Source organism: Colossoma macropomum, unplaced genomic scaffold, assembly GCF_904425465.1.
Source record: "Colossoma macropomum unplaced genomic scaffold, Colossoma_macropomum, whole genome shotgun sequence".
NCBI classification, from domain to species: Eukaryota; Metazoa; Chordata; class Actinopteri; order Characiformes; family Serrasalmidae; genus Colossoma; species Colossoma macropomum.
Genome location: NW_023494803.1, coordinates 3,670,115 through 3,694,212, shown reverse-complemented (window position 1 = coordinate 3,694,212; position 24,098 = coordinate 3,670,115). Strand labels below are relative to the sequence as shown.

The 24,098-nt window shown below is 41.1% G+C and overlaps 1 protein-coding gene and 1 pseudogene across 1 annotated transcript in view; both read left to right on the top strand.

Annotated features, from left to right (window-relative positions):
• kif20ba (kinesin family member 20Ba) overlaps positions 1 to 24,098 on the top strand; it is a 66,120-nt gene that overhangs the window by 3,896 nt on the left and 38,126 nt on the right. The window contains 22 exon segments of the mRNA XM_036594060.1: positions 23 to 161; positions 1,384 to 1,568; positions 2,231 to 2,282; positions 2,368 to 2,571; positions 4,304 to 4,415; positions 4,521 to 4,592; positions 5,932 to 6,078; positions 6,195 to 6,351; positions 8,162 to 8,428; positions 8,585 to 8,724; positions 8,879 to 9,008; positions 9,899 to 10,106; positions 10,704 to 10,753; positions 11,160 to 11,279; positions 13,961 to 14,096; positions 15,758 to 16,678; positions 16,681 to 16,882; positions 18,217 to 18,355; positions 18,568 to 18,690; positions 19,681 to 19,738; positions 20,105 to 20,230; positions 22,651 to 22,781. Coding sequence (XP_036449953.1) covers positions 23 to 161; positions 1,384 to 1,568; positions 2,231 to 2,282; positions 2,368 to 2,571; positions 4,304 to 4,415; positions 4,521 to 4,592; positions 5,932 to 6,078; positions 6,195 to 6,351; positions 8,162 to 8,428; positions 8,585 to 8,724; positions 8,879 to 9,008; positions 9,899 to 10,106; positions 10,704 to 10,753; positions 11,160 to 11,279; positions 13,961 to 14,096; positions 15,758 to 16,678; positions 16,681 to 16,882; positions 18,217 to 18,355; positions 18,568 to 18,690; positions 19,681 to 19,738; positions 20,105 to 20,230; positions 22,651 to 22,781 — 3,819 coding nt within the window.
• Positions 12,696 to 12,808, top strand: LOC118824241 (annotated as a pseudogene).

The window sequence follows — 24,098 nt, the reverse complement described above, 5'->3', positions numbered from 1 at the left end:
CCTGTAATCTTTTAATGTTTAGGTTTTTGGGCCTGATACCTCACAGAAAGACATATTTGATGGCACGGTGAAAAGTCTCGTTAGAGATGTGCTGGAAGGAAGAAATTCATTGGTCTTCACTTATGGAGTCACAAATGCAGGAAAGACCTTCACTTTTTTAGGTTTGTGCATTTTACAGCATTTCGTTTTGTTTTTGATGGAGTTTTCTGTGGCTTTGCTGAATGATTTCTCCTTCTATATTTAATTTTATTTTGTTTGCTTGGTTTCGTTACTGAGAAATATTAGTTGGTCTTATCTAAAATTCAGCCACTGGAAGTTTTGAGGGAAAAAAAGGCTGAATATTTTGGCCAAAATAAGCAAAACGTTAAAGAATTCTGCGTTAATTGTCAGTCTAACACCTAGCAAATAATTTGAATAATACTGACAATAAGGTAAGTGACTGCAAACAAGCCTGGTCGGCACTGAGACGTTCAGACAGTTTGAGCAGCAGCTGATCAACAGTGAAACAGAGACAGTCCATTGCAGCTGCATTCAATATGCCAGAGGTCTTAAATTAAAATTCAGTGAAGTCCATTAAGAGGAAATGTCCTCAAGCGAAGGTCCGGAACATCATAATGTCTAACTTGCATCATGATTCAGTGCCATATACTGTTTACTGAAGTAGCCTAGTAGGTATGTCAACATCTTATACAGTCAACAACTGAATGTCAAATCAAATAAAGTCCAGTTCAGTAACATTTCAACAATATTTATCGTCAGTTTTCACTCTTTAGATCACGCCATGTGAAATAACTTCCCTCTGACTCACTTTCTTCTCTGACTGCTGTGTCTCGCCTCGTGTGTGCGTCACTCACTCGAGTCTCAGTGCTCATTGTAATGCACAGATCTGATTGGCTGAGTAGCGTCTTGTGTCATATTTACAACGCATGCGTTTGGTCTGTGAGTCTCCCGGGCCTCTAAAGCTGCACCGTAAAGGCTAGAAAAGTTACGCCGATGAAAATAGGACCACCCCGTTGAAATTAAATAATTCTCCATAGTTTATCGATTATAGGTCCAGATCTGCATAGGACAACGTCTGGGTCCGGACTCGGACTGCGGTCCGCATATTAGTGCTGTATGGTCTTCCGCTTACATGCTTTTTAGCCTTAACTGACTTAGTGCAGTTCTTTAATAGCAATCCCATAAATAATACTGAGGAACTCAACGTCTTTTGGAGAAACATTGCTTGTTCTGGTTTTGAAAGTTGTTACTGCAAACACATGCAGTCGTTAGATCCTGCTCTTAAGTGGAATGAAAACCAGTGTGATGTATTTAATTATTTAATTTAATTTGTTCATTATCATATTGTAAATAAGATTATACTTGGGAATGATGTCTCTCCAGGGCCAGAGACTGACATGGGCATCCTGCCACGCTCCCTGAACATGATCTTTAGCAATCTGGAGGGTCGAATCTTCACACAGATGAGCCTGAAGCCTCAGAGGTGCCAGGACGTCCTCAAGCTCACCAAGGAGCAGCAGGTCGAGGAGGCCATCAGCAAACGCAACCTCTTCAGACTCCTCAAGGAGGTGAGCCGGAAATCACGGTTTTCAAATTGCGGTGCTAAAGGACCACAGTATTTTAGCACAGGGTGATTCAAAAAGATTCATCTGAATTCAAAGCGGCGCCTAGGAACCAATCACAATCCAATTAAAAGAGGGAGTCGTAGAGTTTCTGACCGTCACTGGAAGATGGCTCCCTTCAGTCTGAGAGGAGATGAGACCCCTGAGCAGAAAGCGTTCTGCGTTCTCCACTTCAATAAGAGTGAATCCGTCATAACTGTGCAGTGTGATTTTCGTGGGCAGTGAAGCTCCAACAGCTCAGAGCGTTCGTCGCTGGTTCCACAACACTGGATGATCTCCGAAATCGCACTGAAAGAGCCGTGAGTGCAGCGACACCCGACACGCTCAATCCAGTATGGGATGAGTTTGACTATGGTGTTGATGTTGTCTGTACAGCTGGAGGAGGTTCATACTGAGACCTTGTAAAATTACATAATAAACTTTAAGCTCATTTAAACCATTTACAGTTTCACTGCATTGATCTGTGATGATTTACAAGTGAAATAAATCATTTTGAAATCAGATGAATTTTTTGAATCACCCTGTATTTCTTTTTTTTTTAACCTGCATTTAGTTCAATAGCTAATTGTTGAGATTTTGTGTGTAGTTCTAATGTCCTCTCTCTTCAGAATGATGCTCAGAAAAGTATGACTAGCCTGTTGACTTCCAAGACACTTGAAGGTGCAGAGGCATATTGTTTGTTAATAAATTTGTTTTCCTTTGTTTGTATTGGTTCCTCTTCTAACTGCATATATTTTGGGCTCAGAGTTGGCTGAATTGGATGGGTCATTGAGTGAGAGGAGCCTTAGCTTGGACATGGACCTCCACACCAAGTTCTCCGTGTGGGTGTCCTTCTGTGAGATCTACAATGAGAACATACACGATTTACTCGAGCAGCCGCCCAGCAATGCAACACGGAGGACCAACCTGCGTCTCTGCCAGGACATCAAAGGAAACTCCTTCATCAAAGGTAAACTAGTCTCCTGCATTTGGTGCCAGTTGTATTTAAATACATGTTATGTTTTTTTACAATATGGAAAAAAAAAATCTCCAAGTGGAATTTATTTTAAACAGGCCTGTCTAAAAGTATAGACTTGTTTTTTGACATTTACCGTTTGAGTAATTTGAACAGGTTTGCACTCAGAAGTGTACAAAGGCATTTTGAATTCATCCCATCAATGAAGAACAAGCTCACCAGCACCACTGTATGAAAAATGGCCCCAGACTTTGATGTTCCCACCTTACAGTATCCTTAATGCAATCTAGTTGCAATTCTTCTGCAGGCTTTTTTCACACAAAGACTCTACCATCAGTTTGATGCTGCGCTAAAAGTGCTTTTCTTTAAAAATATCATTTTGTTAAACTTTGTTGAACTTCAGTAAAGCTTACCAATGATTAAAATGTCCAAATACTTTTTGGGGCAACTCTGTATGTATGATGCTCCCAGAGCTGCACATTTCATAGACAGAACCAAGTCAGGCCCGTGTTGCTGTCCTATTCGGCCTGGAAAATTATTCACATTTTTGTGTTAATATTAGCCTGTTTCACTATGAGCTGCACTACAGTTCCCAGCATGCACTGCAGTGATCTATGGCAGAGGTCTTAAATTAAAATTCTGTAAGGTCCAGTCAAAGAAAATTTCCTCAAGCAAAGATCCGGAACATCATAACGTCTAACTTGCATCATGATTCAGTGCCATATACTGTTTACTAAAGTAGCCTAGTAGGTATATCAACATCTTATACAGTCAACAACTGAATGTCAAATCAAATAAAGTCCAGTTGTCATATTTCAACAACATTTATTGTCAGTTTTCTCTTTTTAGATCATGCCATGTGAAATAACTTCCCTCTGACTCACTTTCTTCTCTGACTGCTGTTTCTCGCCTCGTCCCTCCCGTGTGTGCATCACTCACTCGAGTCTTAGTGCTTATCATAATGCACAGATCTGATTGGCTGAGTAGCATCACGTGTGATATTTACAACGCATGCGATTGGTCTGTGAGTCTCCTGGGCCGCTAAACCGGTACCGTAAAGGCTAGAAAAGCTACGCGAATTAAAATATGACCACCCTGTCAAAATTAAATAATTCTCCATAGTTTATTGATTATAGGTCCAGGTCCACATAGGGCGGTGTCTGGGTCCGGACTCTGACTGCGGTCCGCCTATTAGTGACCTCTGATCTATGGGACAGTGCCCAAAATAAATAAATAAAGACATCAGGTGTCTAGTTGAAGCAAATGGGCAGTTTTAAAAAAAACATGCTGTACACTGGGGATATGTAAAGAGGTTTAACAGTGATCTGCAGCTAATGCTGTCTATTGTTTTATATAAAATAATGTTTTTATTTACAATAATTTAAATCGTTTAAGTATTGTGCCTATTTGTTGCCGTCATAGTTTTGGCGTATTTTGAATAAACAGTGGCCAGCTGGGCCATGGTAAAATATTAAGTAAAAATAAAAAAACACAGCTGGTCCATGGATTTGTTGAGATTTAAAAAAAAATAAATAAAAAGGAAGGAAAAAAATGTGCAGCTGCAGGAATCATAAGCAAAACCTGCACCATAAACTCACAAAATAGTAAAGAATAAGATCTTAAACATCAGTGTGAAATCGTAAAAAATTGTCCTTATTTTCCATCTCTGCTTAATGTTGGATTTTCATGAGTGTTGAAGGGAGCGTGTGTGTTTTGTGCGTTTCAGATCTGCGCTGGGTGCAGGTGAACAGTGCTGATGAGGCGTTTAAAGTGATGAAGCTGGGCAAAAAGAACCAGAGCATCTCCTCCACCAAGCTCAACCAGCTGTCCAGCAGGAGGTACGTATAGTGGTGTCTCTTCTCTTTGCTTTGTTATTTAAGACTAAATAATGTTGAACTGATATGATGGATCTGTTTCTCTGTCTCTTTCTCTCTCTTATTTAGCCACAGTATCTTTTCTGTGCGGATTCTGCGGATTGAAGATGTGGGCATACCCAGAGTGCACTCTGTCAGCGAGTGAGTTAACCCATTATCACTAAGCGCTGGGGGTCTAACAGTTCACAAAATTCATAATTCGGTTCTGTGCTTAGATGCATGTACACAAGGGCCTAACGATGCCCGTATGTTCAAGGCCCAATCCTATTCCTTATTTTTACCCCTACCCCTGTTTTCAAGTGTCTCCTTGCCCCTCAGAACTGAGTCACAACAGGTAGTGGTTGAAATCTTCCCTCTGAAATGGGACCCTCAAATAAAAAGAGCATTACTTCGTTAACAGCTACTAGCGCTGCTCTGTAGGCAACCCGGCCAGTCTGCAGTGACAGCAGAGGAGGGTAAAGTTCAGCTCCTCACTGCTGGGCTTTAGTTACATTTAGGGCATCATATGCCTTCAAAGAGGGGGGCAATTATTTATTATCACCCACCCCTAATTCTTCAGTGATATGAAGCTGAAGTCAGATATTCACCAGCTTCTTGTTCGAATTTTCCCTTTCCACCTTAAATGGTACAGCAGCTACATTCTGGCGCTTCAGGCGTTAGAACTGCTGGACTATTTAAGGTGGAACGGGAAAGTTAGCTAGCTAGCTACCAAGACGTTAGCAGAGAACAAGCGATTTTTCTTTTATTTATTTATTTATTTATTTAAATGCTTGTTATGAAGAAAAGGACCATAATGCACTGAAACAACATTAAACTAAGATAATACAGTGGTTATCGTAATTTTTTAACAGAGAAAATTCTCACATTTGTGGGTTTCTTTGGTCTCTTGTTCTCCATCTCGCCGGTTTTTCTTTTTTTTCTCATAACTCTCTTTTTGGAGTCTCTGAAAAACCTCCGTTTGGAGGGTCATGTAGCCCCAACACTTCACCCCACACCTCTATCTCAACAAATATTGGGACACCCTACCCCTAGACGTGAACATGCAAAATGGAGGGCTGAGGGCTAAGAGGTAGGGGCGAGGGGTGAAATGGGATTGGGCCCCAAGTATGATATGATTAGAGCAAAAATAAGGACTGCCTGAAAATCTTTTATATAAATGTTTTCATTTTAAGGGTATTGGAGCATTCAACATTGTAAAAGTGCACTCTTACAATAATCTGCAAGCTGCGAGCAAATATATTATCCCAAAAAACTGTGCATCCATTGTGTTTATATTTTGTTTTTCACCACCGCAAATATATTTATCTAACTTCTGTCATATAACAGTAATCTTGTTTGTGATATCACAGGACCTGCCGTCTCTTCACGATCCTAACACCTGCTTATTAACCAATAATCTATGCTCGATTGTTGTCTTTATAACTGCTTGTTTGTGTTTGGGAGGCAAGGATTAATGCGCTTTCCTGTTTTATTGTTTTAGGCTGTCCTTGTGTGATCTGGCAGGATCCGAGAGATGCGGCAAAACGCAGAATAAAGGAGAACGCCTAAAAGAGGCAGGAAACATCAACACGTCTCTACTCAGCCTGGGCAAATGCATTAATGCTCTGAAAGGCAGTCAGCAGGCCAGGTATTCACGCTTTCTAGCTTTCTTTCCTCATTTTTCAAATAAATATCACCTCTTGTATCTTTCTCTTACCATGAAACCCTAACTGCAGTATCCTGTCTCCCTCTGTCCCACCCCAGGCACCACGTTCCGTTCCGAGAGAGCAAGCTCACACACTACCTGCAGGGCTACTTCACTGGCCGAGGAAGGGCTGGCATGATTGTCAACATCAACCAGTGCGCCTCCATGTATGACGAGACCCTCAATGTGCTCAAGTTCTCTGCTGTGGCACAGAAGGTATGTTTGTGGGAGGGTCTTTTTATTTATTTTTTTAACCTCTTCAACTCCTTGAGATCACCGGTGGTTACAAAGCGCACTTCGTCATATTCTTCATAACTTTCGTATTTCATAAGCTACATTCTAAAGGTGGGGGTCATGTGAGAGCTGTAACTGTCTTCTTTCCAGTCAAGTAGATGGGTGATGTAATTTTAAACTCTTATAATAAAAGAAGCTGAATGCTCAATTTTTTTTCTACTGAAAGTCGACCCATTTTTCCACAAATCTGGGCTATAAACTATAAACAGATGGCGTCTCTTCAGTGATCTGCTCTGTAAAAATTATTTTTATAAAATAATACAAAGAGCGTCTCAGATTTTTGGCTTTCAGCAGTAAATTGTAAGCATATAGCAATATGTGTGATCATAAAACACATTTTCAGTTAATTTGAGGGGAACCTTTACAAAAAATAATAAATATTTACATTTATTTCATGCAGTTACTGAATAATTTGTCTTACGATTTGGTCATGTAGATTCAGATGAAAAAATCTAAATGTACACTGGAGAATAAGAGGTTAAACCTGCAAAACCCATCAGGTTACATAGTGCAAGAAAGTCCTCCCTTTCACTGAGGGCCAGGGGGCTAGTCTGAGTTGAATGTGTTGGTGATCAGCATTCGTGGAATGCGGCAAGACTTGATATGGGGGATCTGACTGAAACCTGACTGGTGTATTCGGATCACTTCACCTGACAAATTGTGTAATCCCCACCCCGACCCCCCCACCAAGCTCTCAGAATTTGTAAAGCAATCTCGTGCCGCAGTAGGGTTGCAATTGGTCAACAGCGGTGATTAGTTGTTCAGGTTGATTTTAGGGAAAATGTCATTTTTCTTATGAGCAAAAATCTATATTAATTTACTTATAAACAGAACTGTTCTGTATGGTCTGTAATATAATGAGTTGTACATACTGACAGTATTCATTACACGTTGGGGGCAGTATGGCTTTGGCTGTTTTGTTGCACCATAGAGAAATCACTGTTGCAGAGATGAAACTTTAAGATGCACTTTGGCCAAAGTGGAAAACATAACCAGCGCTACATCTGTACACATTCTTACTCACATCCTACAGCAGAGCCGCAGTAGTCTTGAGCGAGAATTTCCGGTTTAAACGCTAGGAAAACCCCCTTCTGATAATGCGTGTTAAGGGTGAGAGGAACTTTGAAGAACAAAAACATAGGTTTGGGTTTTTGAAGCAGGCTGTTTTGAGGAAAATGTATTTTATAATTATTATTATTTCTTTTGTTGTTGGTTGTTGAATGCTCAGTTAACTAACACACTTACTAGGAGGCCAAATATCTTTTGAAACCTGTAACTGTAAATCACTACAAAAGGAGAGAACAGATTACTCGAACTACAGAAATGACTCCTCAGATGAGCAGGATGAGTAAAAAGGTAGCTGCCTAGCTAGTTATATTCCTCACCTTATTTTGGCTTCTTTTGTTTGCCTAAAAGGGTAAAAAAAAAACAAAAACAACTGAGGTAATAGTTGCACTACTAATTGTACTTACAAGCCTATAGATCAGTGGCTAGCAGTCAGGATGTATTTGCATGTATTTGCATAAATCATATTGTAGAGAGAGAACATTGATTAAATAATAAACACAAAAATGATATACAGTCTTGAATTATGTCAGACATAGGCATGATATAATGCTACAGAATACTGCATAATGTCACAAATAGGCTGGAATGCAGCCCTATGATTTGAAATCAGTCTCTTTCCAAATGCTCATTTTTTTTTCTATTTATCCTCTCCTTCCTTTCCTAGGTGGTGGTCCTTACCACTGCCACCGTCCTCCCATTGGTGGTGAAGAGGAGTGCACGGGAGGTGTCCTTCATCATCAATAAGGCAGCACAGCGGGGGTCGCGGCGTACTTCTCTACTGCGCTGGGAGCGCAGTCTGGAGGACGTCAAGGAGGACGCAGACTCCGAGGAGGACGAGGAGGAGGAAGAGGAGAGCATCATGGAGGACACCCTGCAAGACTCTGATGATGAGGGGAAAGAGACAGTGCTACTGGATAAAGAGTCGTATGAGGTGAGCTTTAGATCCTAATTTTAATCATTTTTATTTTAGTTCTAGGAGATGAGTCTTGATCTGTTAAAGCAAGATGTTGATGTTGTGGGTCAACAGATTTGCTGTTTACATTTTTTTTTCTTGTATATTTACATGCTTTTATTCTGTTCATGTCAGAATCAGCTGATGTTGCTGGAGGATCTTCAGGAACAGCTGAGGACGTGGAAAGCAGAAAACGCGGCTCTGGAGTCTCGTGTACGTGAGGAAGTCACGAAAGAGTTCTCGGAGCTGTTTACCCAAATGCAGACAGATTACAAGTAAGAGTTCCATATAAAGCGGTGTTTAGAATGAGCAATTGATATGTTTACATATGTGATTTGATGTCCGTCTTTTCTTTTGTACTTTTGTTTATCTCTTATGCCTTTATTCTTCTGTCCTATGGGGATATTCTCTATTGTTCTTGCTCTCTAGTGATCGCATTTCCAAAGAGAGGGAGCTTGTCGAGGAGAGGTGTGAGCGACGGTTGGAAATTTTCAAAAGTTTGGTGGGAAAATCTGCTCAAGACACTAATTGTGATGGTGGTGAAGAGGCCAAAAAGCAGGTAATATTCCAAGAAACTCGTAAAAGTTTGGAATTGTCACTATGTTTTAACTGTTTTGTTTAGTAAGGCCCGAAATAAAGAGAGAGGACGTGAACGTAAATAACAACAACGTTCGGCCAACGCACCGCAAACGTTCGGTCCTTTTGTACAAACTCTCAGCGCGTTTTGTACAAACTCTCAGCGCGTTTTGTACAAACTCTCAGCGCGTTTTGTACAAACTCTCAGCGCGTTCTCACGGTTAAAACACTCAGTACTGAAGGGGGTGATAGAGGACAAATCAGAGAGGGATCTACTGTTATTCCCACAGCCTCAACAGCTAAACGTGGGCAGTAGAGGAGAGTGAGCTGCTTTACCTCTTCACTTGGATTGGAAATGAGATAATTAAGCATATTTTTATGCCGTCTTTGCGCGAGACTCAACTGCTCGTCTGCTGTGGCAGTTGACAAAACACGCTGGTGGTACGAGAACGCTTGGTCAGGCTTGGCTGTTGTTTTAGCGCCCCCTGCTTGTGTTGCGTTATGGAATGCGTTGACACATTTTTGAACGCAACTACACGTGAAACCCCGTCTGTGTAGCTCAAGGGGTCTACGTTCGCGTCTTTGCGTGAAGTGTGTGTGTGTGTGTGTGTGTGTGTGTGTGTGTGTGTTTTTGTTTTATTTTTTGGTTATTTTCTTCTTTGTCTTTATCTTCCTCTTCTTTGGTGGCGTCCAGAACTACCTACTATCATACAAAATAGTATGTTGAAAATACGCCACCTTAAGAACAGGGTTCGTTAGTATAGTCTGTGTAGGGTTGTAGTTGTGGTTTTGGACGGAGTGCTTGTCTCCTTCTTCTCCATCTTCTCTGTATGTTCTAGAGGTATTTCACACCTGCCTGTCTGTTTCTTACAGGAGAGCGAGCCTCCATCTCTGGATGGGATGCTTGATTCCATGTGCTGCGACCTAGCAGGGATCAGGCAGGATGCTGAGGCGGCTCAGTCCTGTCTGGTGACCTCTGACTCTCAGCTCTCTGCAGCCCAAAGCATTCTGGAGAAAAAGGTCATAAAACTGACAGAGCAGCTCAGTGAAACGCAGAAACAGCTGATGCTCAAATCTCAAGGTGAAAATTGGGGCTTTTAATACGTTCTGTGATTGGTGAGGACAAACAATAGAGGTTTTTACTGAAGCACTGTGTTTTAATTTACCTCTAAAAAGCCACTTTTGGAGTAAAGCAGCAGTGCTTGTGTTTGTTGCACATTAGCTACACTTTGTTTCAACTCAAAGGGGAAATCCACCCAGTTTTCAAATTCTTTTCCCGCCACAGTTCAATCATTAAGATGTAAACAAAGTAATTTAGAGTGGTTTGATGTGAAATGGTTTGTTGTAGAGAAGCTTACTCAGATCTCTTTTCACTGGTGTTGATGGGACCCAGGGATGATGATAATTATTATTATTATTATTATTAATATTATTATTATTATTATTATTATTATTATTATTAGGAAGCTTTCAGACGCCTGGTTTCTTATCACTATCACTGTGAATAATTCTGATCCCAAGTGTCTCTGACCCTTCACGTCAAACCACTCTGAATGACTGACTGTTTACATCTTGGCTGTTTAGTTAAGCAGACATTTTGAGAAACTGGTGGAATTCTGCTTTAACATCAATGAAGAGAAACAGTTCAAAATGTAATACTTTATTTGTTCTTTCACAGAATTGGACGCTCAGAGCAACTTGTCAAAGGAGTTGGAGGAAATGAAAAAGGTAGACTGCAGGAAGAATTTCTACAGCATCAAAGTGTGTTACTGTGGGCCAGCTTTGCTTACATGTATTCTTGAAGGCTTAGAAATTCCAGACTCCTAACATTTATTCTGTACTTGTAAGGCCATATATCTGTTATGTAAATGAATGAGAGAATTTGGCTTTAGAATTAGGTTTATGATTATAGTTATGAGGTAGGTTAGGCTTCGTGTGAAGCTAAGTAAGTTAGACCAGTGGTTTTAAGCTCCAGACCCAGCTGATCCAGGCAGAGAATACCGAAGGCTTTGCATGCCAGGAGGCCTGAGGACTGGAGTTGAAAACCACAGAGGTCTAATCGGCCGTTACATTATAATTGGCAGTAAAAAAAAGTTTTGTTTTTTTTTGTGGGACTGCATGGCTGCTGTTGAAGACCCTGGAGAGTCGTGAGCAAAGGTTAACCGATCTGATGGTAATGTGCGTGGAGAAGGATGACCTGAATGCCAAGATCCAAGCAGAACTGGACCAGGCTGTAGAGGACGCTGGCAAAAATGTGAGTGTATGTCCTCATGTGAAACACCAAAGCTCAATTCCAAAAAAAGTTGGGGCAGAATGTGAAATGCAAGCAAAAACAGAAAGCAGGGATTAGTATATCCACTTCAACCTGTATTTAAATGTAAGCAGGTTTAAATGTAAAAAGTTTTTTTTAATGTTTTGCCATATCAGCTATTTATTTATGTTAAATATGTATAATCCAACATTATAAGAGCAACACTCCTTTACAAGTGAATTGCATGGATTTTAAGAGTTTCATCCTAAGGAGTCTGGAGAAATCTGTGCGTAAAGGGCGAGGCTAAAAAACACAACTGCCATGCTTCTGTGATGGAGGGGTTTAGAGATGTTTTGACGCACCGTTGGCAAACACTGTTCTTAGCTGCATCCATAAATGCAAGTTAAGAATGTGCTGTGCACAGAGGAAACTATACATCAACAGCGTCCAACGCTGCTGAATTCTCTGGGCTCAAGCTGAAATAGAGTGATGCATATTGTTTTTGGAGATAATGGACATCATGTTCTCGGGCCAACAGAAAGGACCATCCACATTGTTTACAGAGTAAAGTTCAAAAGTCAGGGTTTGTTATAGCATTGGGGTATATTAGTGCCAATAGCATGGGCTCATCTCTGAAGGCACCATTAACACAAAGGCTATGTTCACATTACAAGCCTCATTGCTCAAATCCGATCTCTCTGACACGATGGTTCACACTCGTTTAGGTAAGAGATTCAAATCTGTCAATGTGAACGAACCGGCGTCCTGAAATGAATCAACACAAACTAACGAGCAGAACGAGCTTCGCTGAGAAGATAATTAACTCTGATCAGCTCTCAGCTTCATTATTAGAGCGAGACGAAGGAGAAAAAGGTGAGATGAGCTGCTTTTCCACCGTTTACAGGCTTTAACTTCTGTTCGGCGCTGCCGCCATGGTAACGCTGAATGATGGCGCACGCGCAGTGGGAAAAAAGCATATGAATTCCGATCTGAGTGTCACATTAAGGTCGCGCGGCCACGAATCGGATACGTATCCGATCTACGACCACATATGAAAGTGATCTTTTCAAATCCGAGTCAGATTTGTGTCCACACAGCCCTGAAAACATCAGATCTGAGTCACATTAGGGTAAAAAAACATCGTGTGTGCCACCTCATTCTTGTAATATGAATGTAGTCAAAAACAGCATTTAGACAGCTTCTTTTTCGGAGATGTCCAGGCATCGCCAAGCTAAGCACATGTTACAACAGCATGGCTGCATGATCAGAGAGCGCGGGTCCAGACTGGTCTCCTATTGAAAACATGTCACACGTTTATGAAGTGCAAAATACAGAGGAATGGTTGTGCAGCTGAAGACTCGTACAGTGGAATAATGGCAAATTCTGCTTTCAAAACTGGATCAGTTGTTCAGTACCTAAATCGCTTCTCTGCCTTTTGGCTAAGATCAAGCGTAGCATCTGTTCTTATCAGTTTAATATCTGATAGAGGAGCTTTCTCCGTCCGCTCGTGGGCTGGAGGTTAAGGAACCAGTCTTGTGACTGGAAGGTCGCTGGTTCGATCCCCTGAGCCGACTGTGACTGAAGTGCCCTTGAGCAAGGCACCTAACCCCCAACCGCTCCTCGGGTGCTGCGGATAGGGCCGCCCACATTTCCGGGCAAGTGCGCTCACTGCCCGCTGTGTGTCTTCACTAGTGTGTATGTGGTGTTTCACTGCAATGGATGGGTTAAAATGCGGAGGTGAAATTTCCCCGTGGTGGGACTAACGAGAGTCTCTTAACCTCTTCAACTCCTTGAGACCACCGGTGGTTCTAAAACACACTTCATCATATTCTTCATAACTTTCATATTTCATAAGCTACATTCAAAAGGTGGGGGTCGTATGAGAGCTGTAACTGTCTTCTCTCCAGTCAAATAGATGGGTGATGTAATTTTAAACCCTTATAATAAAAGAAGCTGTATTTACAATTTTTTTTCTACTGAAAGTCGACCCATTTTTCCACAAATCTGGGCTATAAACTATAAACAGATGGCGTCTCTTCAGTGATCTGCTCTGTAAACATTACTTTTATAAAATAATACACAGAGCGTCTAAGATTTTTGGCTCTCAGCAGTAAATTGTAAGCATATAGCAATATGTGTATCATAAAACACATGTTCTGTTAATTTGAGGGGAGCTTTTAAAAATAAATAAAATTAAAAAATTACATTTATTTCATGCAGTTACTGAATAATTTGCCTTACGATTTGGTCATGTAAATTCAGATGGACAAACCAAAATATACCCTGGAGAATAAGAGGTTAATCTTAATCTTAAATGTGAAAGGAAAAGATGATCTAACACAGCTCCAAAAGTCATAAAGTAAAACAATATTGTGTTTTTGTACAGGTTTTCTTTTAATTTTAATACAAGTGAGACAGAATTAACTATTCGCTGCGTTTTGTTTTTATTAGCATTTCACATACGGTCCAAACGTTTTTGAAGTTGAGGTTTGTTAAAATGAGATGTGCATGACTTTGATAAATTTGCCGAGCTTATAGTGTTACAGGGAGTGATCTCTCTGAATTACGGTTGAGCTTGTGCAGTTCACTACTACTCTGGAACTACCTGAGTGTTTTGGATTGTGGATACGTGTAGTGCTGTACTCTACAGCTTCGCATAAACTGTGTTCATTACTAATTCACAGCATGCTACAATCAAGGAACTTCTGCAGCTTAAGCGTAACTGCACATGCTCAGAAAGCAGAACGAAGATGGAAACGCGGAAGCGGCGACAAGAAGAGGGGTTGCAGGAGCTTCACGGACAGCCCCCTCTAAAGAAAGGTACTACCTCCGCCTCTCGTGCTGAAACAGGCCTACCAGCTTCTGTCTCAACCAGAGGGGCAGGGAAAGAGAATCGTCTCAAAGGGCGGCGATACCTGCGCAGCAGAAAAAGGCTGTCTTCAGTAAAGAAGTAGCTCAGCTCTATACTGTTTTACAAGGCCCAGGAAAAGCCAAGTGTTCACGCTATTTTAAACTGTCTTTCTGATGTAAGTGAATGTGAATAAAGAATTATTTATTTATATGTTCATGGGGAACATTTCACAAATACCAAAGCGCTTTGATTCACATGGGCTACATCAGGTGTTCCCAGACTCCTTCAGTCTGAGGAGCTTGTCACTCATGCTGTCTCTTACAAGAAAAACACCAAAGGTTGAGTTGTCTTCTATGCTTTGTGAGACTTTTCACCTCAGGTAACGAATGACTCTGATTCTAATCGGAGTCATGAGAAATATGAACTAGGTTCATGCACTTTTTCAGTCCAGTGAAATAGACAAGTTTAAACATATTAATTCCATTTAATTACATTTAATCACTGATATCTTATTTGCAATGTGTCCATAGATTTCTGTATAAATCTGCTTCATTTCAAATTAAGGTTAATACGTTTCCTGGATGTGAACATTTTTCTTGCAGACTGCTTTGAAATAGGCCTTCCAAGGTAGGGTTCTAGGCCAAGGTTGTCCAAAGTTGGCCCATGAGGACATTTTGGTATCATGCCTAGGTGGTTTTATATATATATCATTTATGTATGCATATAATCGCTGTCAGGACTAAACCTCTGTGTTTCGTTTATATATTTTTTTTTGAAAGCTCCAGCAGACGTTGTATTAATATTTCATGATCAACAGTCCTAAATTACTTCTAAAAAATATCTAATTAAATTGACTTCTATTAAAAATTACCATTTTGGAGATAAAGTTTTGTTTTTTTTATCATCTCCATTTTGGAGATAAAGTTTCTGACAGTGACAATTTACAGCTCTTTAATTTCTGTTTTTACCTTTAAAATTATATTTAAGTATTTTAGTAATGAAGTGGAGTGTAATGTTATAAAATACATTTTCAAAAACTTGATTTGAAACCCACCTGCCTTCTTTATTTGTGTTTTGTTGTGTTTTGCTTTTGGCCTTCAGCCCACCACCACAAAAATTCCACTTTGGCTCCCCAAGAGAAAACATTTGGGCACCACTGCTACCAGCATTTTCACCAATACACCAATACGTTTCTGTGGATTTGTTGTATGACATGCTTAACAGGCACAATGCAAAGTCACATCATGACATAAATCCAGATAAAATGAAATGGAAGACTCATAATGAAAGACTAAATAGGAAAATGCTGAGTTATGTTTTAGATGAATGATGTTCATGTAGTTCATATCAGTTCATTGTGAAACGATGCATATTGCTACTGATGAAGGCCAACAACAGGGGTCATCAGTTCAAGTCCTGCAGGAATGAACCACAGTTTGGTGGTGCTAAAAAATGGTAATTAATTGATTGAATCAGGTGTGTTTGAGCAGGGAAATCACAAAACTGTGACTGGAATGGACCTGATGACCCCTGACCTGTAGTTTAGAATGACTTGAATTAAATATATTAAATTATATATAATGAAATTTGTGTTGTTTTGGGAATAACTCATTTGAATCTCCATCTGTAGGGTCCCTGGATGACTCTTCTCTCCCTGAAGACCTCAGTAATGACTCTTTGTCTGAGGTCAGAGGTCAGCTTAAGTGTTGCCAGCTGGAGTCCCGTCAGAAAGATGAGCAGATCGCTGATCTGGAGCGGGAACGCCAAACTCTGGAATTTTGTATCCGGGAACTAAAATCCCAACTAGAAGAAGAGAAGCAATCCCGTAGTGACACTCTACAAGAGAGAGAGCGCCTGGCTGCTGAGCTTAGTGCCCTTCAGAAGACCATGGAGGAACAGCAGCAGAAGCTTCTCGCCATGGAGAACCAACTTAGTGCTGCAGAGACAAACTGTAGCAACTTAAAGGCCTCTTTGGAGACCAACTGTGGAGCCAGAACAGCAGGTTCAGTTGGGGAAGAGGAGCTGAATGCCGTCAAATGCCGACTGGAAGAGCAGGACCATGAAATCAAGCAGAAGATCGCCCTTATTGGGAGCCTAGAGCAAGAATTGGCCCAGCTGAAAGAGGAAACGGAAAGGTTCAGGGACTTTTCCTCGTGTCAGGAATGCTCCAAGTTACGGCAGGAGAGCGACAGCAAAGAAGAGGCAGTAAAAGCTCTGGAGCAACAGCTGGCCGAGCACAAAGCTTCTCATGACGATCTCCAAAGAGTGAACTTGGACCTCCAGGCTGAGGTTGCATCCATGAATGACCTTGTCACAGAACTGAAGGGTCAGGTCAGGACTGGCCAGGTGCAACAAGAAAAGGAGGAGGATGAGAAAGCAAGAGAGATGGCGGAGAAAGAAACTGCGCTTCTAGCTAAAGAGGGAGCGCTGAAACAGAAAGAGGCAGAGCTTTCTCAGAGGGAGGCGGAGCTGATTGGCAAAGAACAGCTAAAGGAACCTGAATCCAACACAGAGAAGACTGACACCAGGCTGGCCAGTAAGGAGGCGGAACTGGCCGGGAGAAGGAGGCGCAGCTCTCTGCCCTGCAAAAGAGCCTGAAGGAAGCGCAGGAACGGCTGGAGGAGGAGGAGACACAGGCTGTACAGGAGGCACGCAGGAGGGAGGCGGAGAGGAGACGGGAGCTGCTAGCTGTTGCTGAAGAGGCTATTGCTCAGAAAGACGCAGAACTCCTGAAGCGGCAGGAGGAGATCAACAGGTGAGTCATACCTGAGGTTAAACATGTTGTTATGCAGGGTTCTGTCGTAAGCTTTTTCCCAAGGAGCAACAGAACAATGGTTTCCAATCATTTCTTATTGATTATGTTCTTGCAATTTCTTCAAATTCAGTTGTGTTTTGTTTTTTGTTTTTTAATCCAATTTATACAGAGTATATCTTTGTACCAGCAGTTCTTATATATTTGTTCACATTTACTGAATTAGCAAATAAACTCTGATCAGGCATAACATTATGACCGCCTCCTTGTTTCTACGCTCAGTGCTGCTGGAGTTTTTAAACACTGTGTCCACTCACTGTCCACTCTATTAGACACTCCTACCTTGTCAGTCCACCTTGTAGATGTAAAGTCAGAGACGATAGCTCATCTGCTGCTGCACAGTTTGTGCTGGTCATCCTCTAGTCCTTCATCAGCGGTCACAGGACACTGTTGGCTGGATATTTTTGGTTGGTGGACTATTCTCAGTCCAGCAGTGACACTGAGGTGTCACACTAACACACCACCACCACGTCAGTGTTACTGCAGTGCTGAGAATGATCCACCACCCAAATAGTACCTGCTCTGTGAGGGTCCATGGGGGTCCTGACCACTGAAGAACAGGGTAAAAGGGGGCTAACAAAGTATCAGAGAAACAGATGGACTACAGTCTGTTATGGTTGCTGTAGTGGTGGTTGGTATAGTGTAGTGGGTAACACCTCTGCCGTCTATGCTGTAGACTGGGGTTCAGTCCGTGCCTTGGTAAACACCCTATACTATACCAGTAAGAGTCCTTGGGCAAGATTCCTGACACTACCTTCACCTACCTGTGTAATATGTGTACCTGTGTCGCTCTGGATAAGAGCGTCTGCCAAATGCTGTAAACGAATAAACGGTTGATAACGCTGGGCAGTGCACTGCAAATATGCAACACGGTACTGGCTGAATCTGTGATGACCTGAGATTTACATTCGCTGGCATGAGACCACAGCAAAGGCAAAAGAGGTCAGTCTTAATGTAAACCAGCAGTTCTTAGCAAAACCGTGAGACTTGACATCTGTGCAGGTTAGTTGATGAGCAGGTTAGTTCAGCTTCCTGTAATGTGTGCAGTAAGCTCCTCATGCCCTGTAAATACAGTAGCACTGGGACCAGTGGAACTCATCATTTAAAAAAATCTACACATTTTTATACATTGATGAAGAATAATCCTGAAACTGAGGGAACCGACAGAATTATGTTGCCCATTAACTTTAAAACGTGTTTGTTTTTCCTGATGTAGCATTTGTGATACATTCTGTTTTCCTAATTCTCACTCACTTTCTCTCTCTCTTTGTCCCAAGGTTGAAGGAGGAGATGAAGAGCAATTGCGAAAAAGTGAAAAGTCTGTCTGTGGACTTGCAGAGAAGAGAAGACGACACTGCCGATCTGAGAGAGAAGCTCGTGGACTCGAAGAAACAGATCCAGCAGGTGCAGAAGGAGGTGGGTCGAAATGCTCTGGACTGCACTTCTGTTTCCTAAACGTCCTCTTGATTAGGAAAACAGGGAGGTTTTTCATAAAGCAGGTTAGCCAAAAGTCAAACCTGTCCAGTAGAAACAGTGGCTAAGGATGTTAGGTTACAGTAGGCTATGGTTTACAAAATTTGCATTTACACCTCTGACTGTGGTGATCACTGATCCTTCCTCCTGTGCAGATTTCTTCCATGCGTGATGCAGAGAAAACTCTGAAGCAGAAATCGAGCGATCTGGAGAAGGCTAAAACCCAGCTGCAGAACGAGCTCTCGAATCGTGACCGCACCATTCAGCAGCTAAAAAATGTAAGTTTTTATCCAAATGCTTTTCATCATTTTTGTATATGCATTTGAATATGAAATACAAAATGGTACCACTTTTTACTTTGAGATATACTTTGAAATATTAGATGACATACCACCTCCTTGTTTCTACGCTCATTGTCCATTTTATCAGCTCCACTTACTATATGGGTGCACTTTGTAGTTCTACAGTTACAGACTGTAGTCCATCTGTTTCTCTGATACTTTGTTAGCCCCCTTTTACCCTGTTCTTCAGTGGTCAGGACCCCCATGGACCCTCACAGAGCAGGTACTATTTGGGTGGTGGATCATTCTCAGCACTGCAGTAACACTGACGTGGTGGTGGTGGTGTTAGTGTGTGTTGTGCTGGTCTGAGTGGATCAGACACAGCAGTGCTGCTGGAGTTTTTAAACACCTCAGTGCCACTGCTGGACTGAGAATAGTCCAGCAACCAAAAATATCCAGCCAACAGCGTCCTGTGTGCAGCGTCCTGTGACCACTGATGAAGAACTAGAGGATGACCAACACAAACTGTGCAGCAGCAGATGAGCTATCGTCTCTGACTTTACATCTACAAGGTGGACTGACAAGGCAGGAGTGTCTAATAGAGTGGACAGTGAGTGGACACAGTGTTTAAAAACTTCAGCAGCACTGCTGTGTCTGATCCACTCGTACCAGCGCAACTCACACTAACACACCACCACCACGTCAGTGTTGCTGAGAATGATCCACCACTCAAATAGCACCTGCTTTGTGAGGGTCCATGGGGGTCCTGACCACTGAAGAACAGGGTAAAATGGACTACAGTCTGTAACTGTAGAACTACAAAGTGCACCTATATAGTAAGTGGAGCTGATAAAATGGACAATGAGCGTAGAAACAAGGAGGTGGTCATCATGTCATGCCTGATCGGTGTATATTATATAATAACCTTAGGAAATGTTAGTATGTGCCCTGTGGTCTTTGATTGTTTCTCTTAATACTTTCCAACAGCGTTCGTCTGATTCCAAGACAGAAGAATACGTCCAGCGCTATGAGAAAACCCTTAAAGGTGCAGTACATCAACCTGACCGTGTTTAGATGGGAGATATAGACCTGTACTCACGAGAGCTGCATGATATGAATGGAATTCCATGTTGTAATTAGGATGTATCTTAAGGTGAAACAAAAGATTATGAATGTTATGTAATTAATGATTGGCTTTTGGCACTGCACACAGCGAGATATTCAGTTAATTAAAGGCTCTTTTGCATTTTGCAGCGTTTAGTGATGTCAGTCCCACAAAAAGGCCAATATCACAATAGCAATTAGCAAACAATATATCATCCAGTGCTATGGCAGACGTGTTTATGCATTCAGAAATACTAACTGTATGCTTATTCATACATTCTCTGTTTGTTTGATTGTTGGTGTGCAGACTTGCAGGCACGGGAGCGTGTTATAGAGGACATGCGTTTGGCTCTGACGGAGCAGGAGGAGACGCAGACTCAGCTGGACCTGGAGCTGGACAATAGAGAGGCTCAGATCCATGATCTCACCCAGGGTAATACAGCAAATGTAACAGCCCCATTCTGATAATTAATGTTAAACGCTTCAGATGTCTGGTTCCTATCACCACCACTGTAAACAGTTCTGACTCCGTGTACGTCATACTGTCCGTTAAACCACATTGACAGCCTTAAGGAAGACTCAGATGTGACTTGAGTTGGTTGAGAGATGTTTTGGGCATGTATTTTTACAGAAACGGTTTGGGATAATTTGTTAGCGATGATAGCCTTTTAGCTAGGGCTGGGCGATAAAGCCATAACGATAATTATTGTGATGTAACTTTCCTTGATAGAAATATAAGAAATGTTTGATAATTGTTCAACATAATAGACCAGAGGTCACTAATAGGCGGACCACGGTCTGAGTCCAGACCCAGACGCTGTCCTATGCGGACCTGGACCTGTAACCGATAAACTATTTTAACGAGCGTAACCTTTCTAGTCATTATGGTACCGGTTTAGCGGCCCGGGAGACTCACAGACCAATCGCATGCGTTGTAAATATCACACGTGACGCTACTCAGCCAATCAGATCTGTGCATTTCACTGAGCACTGAGACTCGAGTGAGTGATGCACACACAGGAGGGACGAGGCGAGAAACAGCAGTCGGAGGAGAAAGTGAGTCAGAGGGAAGTTATTTCACGTCGTGCTCTAAAAAGAGAAAACTGACAATAAATATTGTTGAAATATGACTGAACTGTACTTTATTTGATTTGACATTCAGTTGTTGACTGTATAAGATGTTGATATACCTACTAGGCTACTTCAGTAAACAGTATATGACACTGAATCATGATGCAAGTTAGACATTATGATGTTCTGGACCTTTGCTTGAGGAAATTTTCTTTAACTGGATCTTATTGAATTGTAATTAAATATCCCTGTAATAGACCATTCTCACACTTACACGTTCTAGCGACAGCCCTGGTGGTGTTTTCTACTGCAAGGATAGCGACACTACTGTGCTATCGCCACAAGTAGGCGCACTTCCGAGTTTTTTAACATGATTAGAGAGGGGGGCAAGGAGTGAAATGATTTGCCACATATAGTTTAGCAACAACGTCAAGCTGTTTTCAGCAGCTGGCTAACTTGACGCAGCGCTCCGTCACTCACACAGCACGGCCGAATTGATGTTACTGCAGGTCAAACAAGACAAAAAGCACCGATTTCAGTTTAAATGTACCTAAAAGGAGGACTCAGTTTGTCTGGTGAGATTCTTCCACCCCTCAAACTGCTATGATATAATAGAGAATCCAGTCGTCTGCTAGCCGGTGTCTGAATACTGTGATCTGCTCTGACATGGATGCAGTAGGAGTGACGGCAGTAAGGCGGTGTGATCCATCACTAACCTACCGAGCCAGATAATGTTTGCTGTTCGTATTAAGCTAACATGGTTGAGATTCTAAACAGTTTAGTACTTGTAACGAGGTAGCCTAGCACTCGTCACCACACAGCTAAAATAATCTGTTATCTTTCTTAAATTATGACTATTACAAAAATTGCTTTTCCAGCTGGTAAAAACAGCTAACCAGGAATTTTCTCCCTGAGAAAGTTTCTGGTTAGAGACAGTTTTGTGAAATGTTGCACTGTTTGGTGAGTGTTTGTCCTGTTCTGACCATAAAGGATAATTTAAAACAGCAGTTAACCTCGCAGGAGCAAAAATCAGCCTTTAAACCGAAAAGAAATAATTGACATCGCAATATGTATCGATATCGACTGATATTACATTTTTTATCGTGATAACATCTTTGGCCATATCGCCCAGCCCTACTTTTAGCTCCAGTTCTAAACTAAATAAGCAAAATTTGGACTCTAAACTATTCTTTTATCACCGTTGATTCCGGTGGGTAATTTGTGATCAATTGCAATCTTTGCTGTCAGGTTAGCTTATATAATACCCTGTGCTTTTAAAAATACTGCTAAAAAGCTATAAAGCTGTGCCATATTGTATGTAGTGTTAGTGCTAGCAAGCCCCAGGGGCCTGAAGTTGGCTGTATTCCTAGATTGAATTGTAGGGAGTCAGTCTCTCCTTAATGGAGTGAAGTATTGATCATTCGAGCATAAACATGGGAACATAGTCAAGTGTGCAGCTTTTTCCTCTAAGCACTTTGAGCCACTCTGCAGTGCTGTGGTCTTAAAATATAGAACAGCCTCAAAGCATGTGTAAGCTTCTCCTTTCTAGATTGCTGGCACAGACGTGAAGTGCAAGTTCTGGGAATTGGAAATGAAAAATTAACTTACAAAAGCAATTAAGCTGAGCGAAAAACTAATTAAAAAAATGTACCCAGAGCATGTCGGATAATAAGTAAATTAATCTGTCCTCTTGGGTTTGATGGCGTTTTTGGGTGTGCAGAAAGAGGTTGTTGTGTTTCCAGGTGCTAATGTTTGTGTGTGTGTGTGTGTCGGTTTGTTTAGAGCTGGAGAACCTAAAAGAGATGATGCTGAAGCAGAGAAAGAAAGACTCCTTACCCCACAATGATACAGCACTCACTGATGAGCTCGCTCAGGCCAAAAAGGAGGCTGCCCAGGCACAGGAAAGCTTGAATGTAAGATACTAACCCTTGTTTCTTTGCAGTAGAGTGCAAAAGTTGGTAAAGCTTTACTTGACATTATGGCGTGGTTAAGCCAGTATTAACACACCATAAAAGATGTCATATGGCGTCATGACTTATGATAACGTCCATTAATATAACAGTGTCATGTTACCAACATATTTTTAACCCTTAAAAAGGGTGCACTCTGAAAAAGGTTACATTAATACGTTAATGCCACATTTATAGTACCTAGCAGATGAGATGGTTCTAGAAACGCAGTGGATATCATACCTGTACCAAAAAAGCTGTTAAGGCATCCTGAGACTATAGGATCAAGTTTAAGACACACAAAACGACGTCAGATCTCTGGATAAAAACTCATGTTTCAGCTCTCGTCACTAATGCATTGCCTGTTCATGTGACATTCGTAATTCCTTTCTTTCTTACTAGATTAAATACAGTTTTGTGGCCGAATTAAAGATACAGCCACGACTTTTACTGATCTGTGCTCTTATTATGTTCTTTTATTTAACGAACATTAAGATTACACTCATATGCTATCACTGGGTTTGCTTATTAAATTATTAAATTATTGTATAAATTATTATTATTATTATTGTTATTATTACTATTGTTGTTATTGTTGGTAACACTTTCTATGAATGTCACCTTTGTAAGCATCTATAAACACATTTATAACATGTTATAATGTATTCATAAGGCGTTATAAACATGGTTATAAATATTTATAAAAAAGAATTACACTGAATTACACTTTATAGCCATGTTTATTATACATTATGAATTGTTAATATAATGCATTATAAGTAGTGTTAATAACATGTTATATTGTCAGTGCCAAAGAAGTCAGTCCCAGCTTGGAGAGCGTAAAGTAAAGACAAATACCAAGCTAACGGTGGTGTACATTACCTTTCCCACATTGGGTAAAACACTGATGGCAGCTCTAGTTTAAACTCTGACATTTGAAGCCTGTAATGAGCTTTACTGTGAATGTTTTAGTGTTTCAGTAAATCCTTCAGTAAATACTTCAACTTGAAGCCTCACTCTGAACACTGGAGGAGGCTTTAGTACAGTACGCTTCACTTTACTTAGAGCGGACAAATACAACTTATGAGCTCTTGTAATTTGTTATGAACAGTACTTATAATGTATTATGTTAACAATTCATAATGCATAATAAACATGGCTATAACATATAATGCATTTTTATAAATATTTATAGCTATGTTTATAATGTCTTATGAATGCATTATAACATGTTATGAATGTGTTTATAGGTGACATTCATAGAAAGTGTTACCTTATTGT